Here is a 6,703-nt window from a genome sequence, read left to right on the forward strand (position 1 = left end):
TCAGTCCAAAAACTGCTGTATGTGGGAAAAATCTTTCAGGATACAGCAACACAATTTAAATGGTGTTTATATTGGGGTGGGTGCTGGGGTGTTAATCTTAAACTTGTAAGATAAAGTACATGTTGGGGAATATTTAACCTATCACAGCATATTTCACTCCATGTTTTTCCATGAACTTCCATGAACGCAAAGTATTACTCAGGCTTTACCATGAACCTGTTAATTGTTGGAAACTACAGAGGACTACCTGGTATAATCAAAGGAACATTTTTAAGTCTTTATGTGGGGAAAACCCCATATATTTAACAAAACATCACAGTAATACTCATGCCACAGTAAAGATGGTGGCATACTACTGTCGGTTCTGTCACTGAGAAACTGTTGTTTAAACCTTCACGTTCACCCCCTAGGATTCTTTCAATGAATTGATACGTGCACAGATTTTCAATGCAGGTCCAAGCTTAATATTCATTGCACTCATAAGGTGATCCTCCTTCAACAAGAGGAGAGCTTGTCCATCAATTTCTTGTGCTCTAAATTCATCCGCAATATCTTCACAACCTACAAGGTAACAGAAAGAAGAATTACTGGGTTAGAAATGTGCATTCTTAGATGCAATGACTCTGTCCATACTAGAGCTTTTCAGCTACACAATTTCCAATGCTTGTCCCTTCAGTTTGTGGAACTTGCAGTATATGCAAGAGTTCAATACTATGATGGCAACTTCTGAGATAACCTGAAAGTAATTTTTACTATAGCCTCTAATAACACTGTAACTATTGGAGAATTACTCATTGGAAATTCCAAGTCCTAGCAAAGACAGCTTTCTCATTTCATTAAGAGGAACAATCGCTATGATCTCACAATTGGAAGAGACTGGCAAAATACCACTGAAACAGCAATCAAGTAATCAATCTTAGTAACAACAGCAATCAAGTAATCAATCAAGTAAGCAATCAATCTTAGAGGTCTTTTCCAACCTTAGTGATTCTATGATTCTATGATAAGTAAGAGCATAATTCAAGTGGGTTCTTTCCATCAATAAAAATATATCCATATTCCAAAAGGTGTTAATTCCATCTGTATGTTACCACCACTGAGTTAAGTAAACAGAATTTTGATTTATGGGCTTTAGCATAAGTGTGTCATGAAGACATTTATCATCAGTTACCTGAGTGAATATTCTATACACAGCACTAAGTCACTTCACAAGTGCAACTTTAAACTAGTTGGATATTTTTTTTTTTTTTTAAGTTATAAACTCTTTTTCTGAACGTGAAATAACATGGTCTTAGGTTACTGAGGCCTACAACATAAGAAAGGGGACTCTTCATGGGTTGGACTGTCCCAAGTAACTGAGGGCCCCTTTCCGCTGAAGAACACTGTGGAAACAAAAGGTTCCTCCAAAGATGTTCTGGACATCTGTTAAGCAGAAACAGTCAGTTATGCCTGGCTGGATGGCAGCTCTGTAATATGGACAAATGTTTAACAACGTGAATAAGAGCACTCATTGTCAGTTGTTTATTTGAAACTTCTTTCGCCATAGCCACGTTTCTCCTGTTTTCAATATATTTGTGTTCTCAATCCAGTGGTCTCTCTGCCTCTCTCAGAGCCTTTCAGACACATTTTAATTTCTGCTCCACCTTCATTATTCCTCGGTTAAGCCTATTTTTTGGCATTTTTATACTTTCCCCTTTTCTAAAGATATACTATTACAGAGATATGAAAATACTGTGAAGAACTCCACCCCAGATGAGAGCAATTGACTAATTTCATGTCCTCTTGTGTGTTCAGATTTAAATTCTATAAAGAATAGATAGTCTAATTTCCTGATGGATTTACAAATGTGTAAGAATAGAAAGGAATCGTGGAGGGAAGTATCAACATCCAAACCCTACTTTATTTGGATTATTACTGTGTAGTGGTCGTAACATTCAAGGTTGGAAAAGGTTAGCTTTTCACAATGAATAAAGCCCAATTTTTTTTTTTTAATGATTTGTTAAACAAACCTCGTGTAACAATTAGCTGCCACTTTATTAAGGCAGCTAAGATTTTATTATTCCAGCTGGAAATTATTGTTTTATTATTCCTTTAGCTGGAATTTTATTGTAGCCTCTGGTTTCAGGCTAAACCTCTGTAGTTTAGATTACAACTCTATTAACTACAATCCCAAAAGTAAAACAGTTACTCTGTAGCAGCTGAATAACTTTTAATCAAGACTAAGGACTATTTTGCAGAGCATTTAAAATAAAGCAGCTTTAATACATGATAAATGCCCAGTTCTTGGGCATTATTTATTTTAACAAGAAATTAGAGTGGTACGTTTTGGAGGAAAAAAAACCAAATTGGTTTGTCACAGTATTTATATAGCCACTAAAATGTTTTATTTCTTGCACGTATTCCATAACATTTACTTTTAATATTTCTGGTACAGTGATGCACTAGTGCAGCCCAGCTACAAACTGTATCACAATCAATAAGAGAACATTCTTCAGGGGTCCAGAGTTGTCATAGAGCTGGAATGGTGCTGCCAATTCCAGCTACAAAGTGAAGATAATGCTGCCACTAACATGAAGAAAAATCTTAAGATAACTGACTATTCTCAGCAGGATTTAACAGCTCTAACATCATCCTAAAGGTTCTTATTTATGTGTTGACAAAATGCCCATAAGTCAAGTACTAAGTATTTCTGTGAAAGGTATCACTGTTTATCTGACTTGAGACCTGAACGTGGTGATTGTCAGACCACAGCATTTACAAAGAATCTGAGAGATCAAGAGAAGTTTTTGCATCTAGGAACAAAAGTTGTCCCATTAAAATAGATAATTGGCTGTTGTTGCAGGCCTTTTTCTTTAAGCAGGACATGAAGCATTTCCATGCAACTTTTCCTAAAATATCTTTTCTCAAATCCATTTTGGAAAAGCAAAGGATGAAAGTTGAATGTATTTCAGTTCCCTCATCCAAGCACATTTGGGTATTCTTCAGCACTTTCGCAATTGGTTGTTGTGCAATAACTTAGCTAAAATAAGGATGGGAAGCGGGTGAAAGACCATTAATCTTGCAACTGAAGAAAGAAACGAAGAACAACTCTGCTGGGGCTTAAACTGTTGCTGTCTCTTCCCCCCAGAAGAAATAAGTAACAGCAGAAGTGTCCTACAATCTTCATTTCTCCAAAGGACTCCAGAGGAATTCAGGAAAAGCCTGACAAGGACACTTGACTCTGCAGTTAGATCTCAGCTACAGGCTCTATGCAGAAAGCTGTAAATCAAAACAGATGTCCCTAATGTTTATGAAAAGCTGACAAATCACCATCTCCTACAACATGGCAGATGCTCTGCATGGACTGCACCAAGTATCTATTGCAAAATGGCATAATGAAAGTCAATTATATTATTTCTTGTATTATTCAACTCTGACAGCATATGAAAAAATCTTTTTTCAAGAGAGTGGCTTGAGAATATATTAAACAGAATAAACCCCAAAATTGCCAAAAAAAATGAATGTAGCTATGTAACAATAAAAATTCTGGCAGGTTGTGAATATAATTTTAAATACCTATTGAACTTTTTTAAAAAAAGTTTGAGAAACTACGCCTTAATATGGATGAGAATAAGTAATTATAATATATTTTCTTAAATGCAGAAAAATATAAAGTTTGTTTAAAATCAAAGATTACCTTGTTTATAGAATACAAAAAAACCCAGATCCAGCAGCTGCTGGTATATTCTACACGTAATGGTTTCAAAACAGAAACCACATTTTAAGAATAGTATTTTTGTTTTCATACTTGCAAGTGAATTGTGTTTATGTGGTACTTTAAGTTTTCTAGGACAGGAATTATCCTTTATTCTTTTGCAGAACTTAGGATCAGGAAGTTATTGAATTAACTAGAGCCTCAAATCTGTAACAATAGTAACTCAAAACAGCAGCGATATATTCCAGTAACACAGCTGAAGTACAGAAACATGAATAACTATGTCTTAAACCTAAGGAGCTTTGCTTGTTTTTTACAGACATCACTGTAGGTTCCCAGAAGAAGATAATGTAACTTAACTGCAATTTATAAACCACCAGAAAAAAGGTACTTCAAGGATGACTTTTGCTGATTTAAGACATCCCTTAGTCAATTCTTTGCCTGACCTACTTTATAAAAAATTAACTGTCAAAAACCATGTGCATGACTTAGCAATGAAGATAAAGTCTGTACAGGTTATTAGTCTAATGGGATACACAGAAAAATGGTTTAGCATTTCTAAACTAGAAAATTAGAAACAAACTTAACCTGGAGTTCAATGTTTTGACATGTGAGTTACATGGGTAAGCAACAAAAATTCTTGTATGACTGCTATTCTGGAGACCTGCCTTGTTACCTGAAAGGATTACAGTATCTGATCAGATAGAATGGCATCCTTGGGAAAGAGGGGGGAGTGAAACTTTAACGCTTATGATAGTTCGGAAATGATAAATAAATGTCAAATAACCTGAAGATGATAAAAAGGTAACTGTGAATACTGAGCTACAGAAAAGGTTTGTAAATAAGGAGAAACAAGATAATTTTTTTCTGAGAACAGACTGTGTCTACCAGTATGCAGAGTCTATATGCAGAAGTTCTCTGCATTTCAGTTACTGAGCCAAGCTATGCAAAACAAAGTTTAGCTTTATAGAAGAAACTCACTTTTTTTTAAATGACTTGTATCAGGACAGGTCTTCCAAATTTTTCAGTTGTATAAAGGCAAAAAACTCCCTTCTTGCTTCTTCTACTGAATAAGCAGCAAGTAAGGAGGGAAGAGAAGAAAAATGTAAAAGGGAGGAAGTGTGTCTGATCTCTCTACTGACCTCTTGAGAGAAGTCAGACTGAAGGGAGGAACAGCTCTAATCTCCATCAGCTGGGATGCAGCGGAACTGGGACTAGTTCTATCAACATGGGATTTGTGCTGAAGGAACAAGCAAGAGGAAACAAATCACATTCCAGTTTCTATCACCAACGAACGAGTACACCAGTGCTGTAAACACACCACCTCCTCATCACACCAATGCTAAAAAGCAAGGAGCTATTGCACATACCAGGCAAAGAATGTATGAAGGCCCAAACTTCATCAACAGTCCATACTGATGGGTCAGCTTGCACCACTGGTAACAAGTCAATGCTCTCTGGCATTTTCCTAATTCTTAGTTCTCTAAGTTCACGTTCTCTCTCTCTTTCACTCTGTCTTCGCAGACGGGTGGTCATGGCAGCTGGAACAGCATCTTCATGAGAAGCCACATCATCTTCTGCAGATGGATAAGTAATTGGAAGCTGGAAAACGTAGTACAAATACACTACAGTATTACATTTTATTTGTAATTCCCAAAACAGTGCCATAGTTTTAAGCAAATATTCCACAGACCTGTCTAAGAAAATGATCTCGTGACGCCCCATCAGGGCCACTCGGTCGACGCCCGCGTCGCCCAAGACTTTGGCTATCTGATTTCCGATTCCAGCGGCTGGTCTTGTCTGATGTAAACAGCCCAAATTTCTTAGTGCAACTAAGGCTGTGCCTAAAGAAGATAGATATATTCAATAATGCACTAATAGTTTTTTGGACTGCATTCAATCAAGTAACAATAAAATTACATTGCTGTCTACAGAAATACTGCCTAATCACAGACAACAACAGGTGTCACAAAAATGTAAGAGAAAGGTATCTCAAAGGCCATTTACTCAAACCCCTTGTCTTGATGCAAGATCAAATATATCTCGATGGTCCTGGAAGATGTCCATCTTTCCCATTCTTAAAAATTTTCCATGATAGAAATACCTTTGCATTTTATCACATAGTCCAATCCTGCTTCTCTAAAATGTCCACTAAAAGCCTAAAGTCACATTATATATTTTGCTTCCATTTTCTCCACCTAGCTGATACCCAGTCAAAGGAGGATGGAAGCAAAAGGGCCAAATCCCTTCTTATTTCGCTAGTAATGTCCCAACAAGTACCAAATCAAACATATACATTCCCGCTACTTAAAATGGAAATGTCTCACACTGAGGATTAAAAAAGCAGCAGACATAAGAGAAAGGTGGTCTCAAGGCACACTGATGCAAAAAAAAACCTAAGTGGTGATTAGAAATGGGAAATTATTCCCCATTTCTATAACATCTGGGATTAAATATCAAATTTCCAGCTGTAATGATGGAAGATTTTACATTCAGATGTTGACTATGAATTCTTCCTCTCTGAACCAAAACAAAAAAAAAGCAGCAAACTAAACCCAAAGAGAAACAGAAACCAGCCATTTTCCTCTGCTAACCCTGTATAAGCAAATGGCATCACTTATTATTTTCAAGAAGCTTTAGAAAACACGAAATTATTTATGTTTATGAATAATTCTATTTTACTCTATGCAAATGAAGAATTTTTACACTGTTACTAAAAACGATTAAGAATGTTTTTTGTCTATGCAGCATTTCAATTATGCCAAGATAAATTCAGTGGAGTTTTTTCCCTAGCATCACACAAAGCTGTAAGAAAGCCCAGCTTTCTTTCTCTGACATTGCCCAACATCAAGGGGAAGACAATATAAATATGAGAAATATGTAATGATTTGTGGCTCACGAACCTCTGCACCAATTTCCAAACACTTAGTAACCCTTAGTGGATTTCTCTTCCATGACACCCGTCGCCTTCCTACAAGCCCAACAGCATTCACAGCACCCTCTGGAAAG

General features: G+C 36.4%; 1 protein-coding gene across 1 annotated transcript in view; it reads right to left on the reverse strand.

Moving 5' to 3' along the window:
• Positions 1-406: 406 nt before the first annotated feature.
• Positions 407-6,703, reverse strand: part of PHC3 (polyhomeotic homolog 3 (Drosophila)) — a gene marked incomplete at its 5' end in the record, with an annotated part of 12,004 nt that continues 5,707 nt past the window's right edge. Inside the window, 3 exons of the mRNA XM_009575777.1 lie at positions 407-561; positions 5,065-5,296; positions 5,388-5,538. Coding sequence (XP_009574072.1) covers positions 407-561; positions 5,065-5,296; positions 5,388-5,538 — 538 coding nt within the window. The remainder of the gene's footprint in view (positions 562-5,064; positions 5,297-5,387; positions 5,539-6,703) is intronic.

The sequence above is a fragment of the Fulmarus glacialis genome, unplaced genomic scaffold (genome assembly GCF_000690835.1).
Source record: "Fulmarus glacialis isolate BGI_N327 unplaced genomic scaffold, ASM69083v1 scaffold25734, whole genome shotgun sequence".
NCBI lineage: Eukaryota > Metazoa > Chordata > Aves > Procellariiformes > Procellariidae > Fulmarus > Fulmarus glacialis.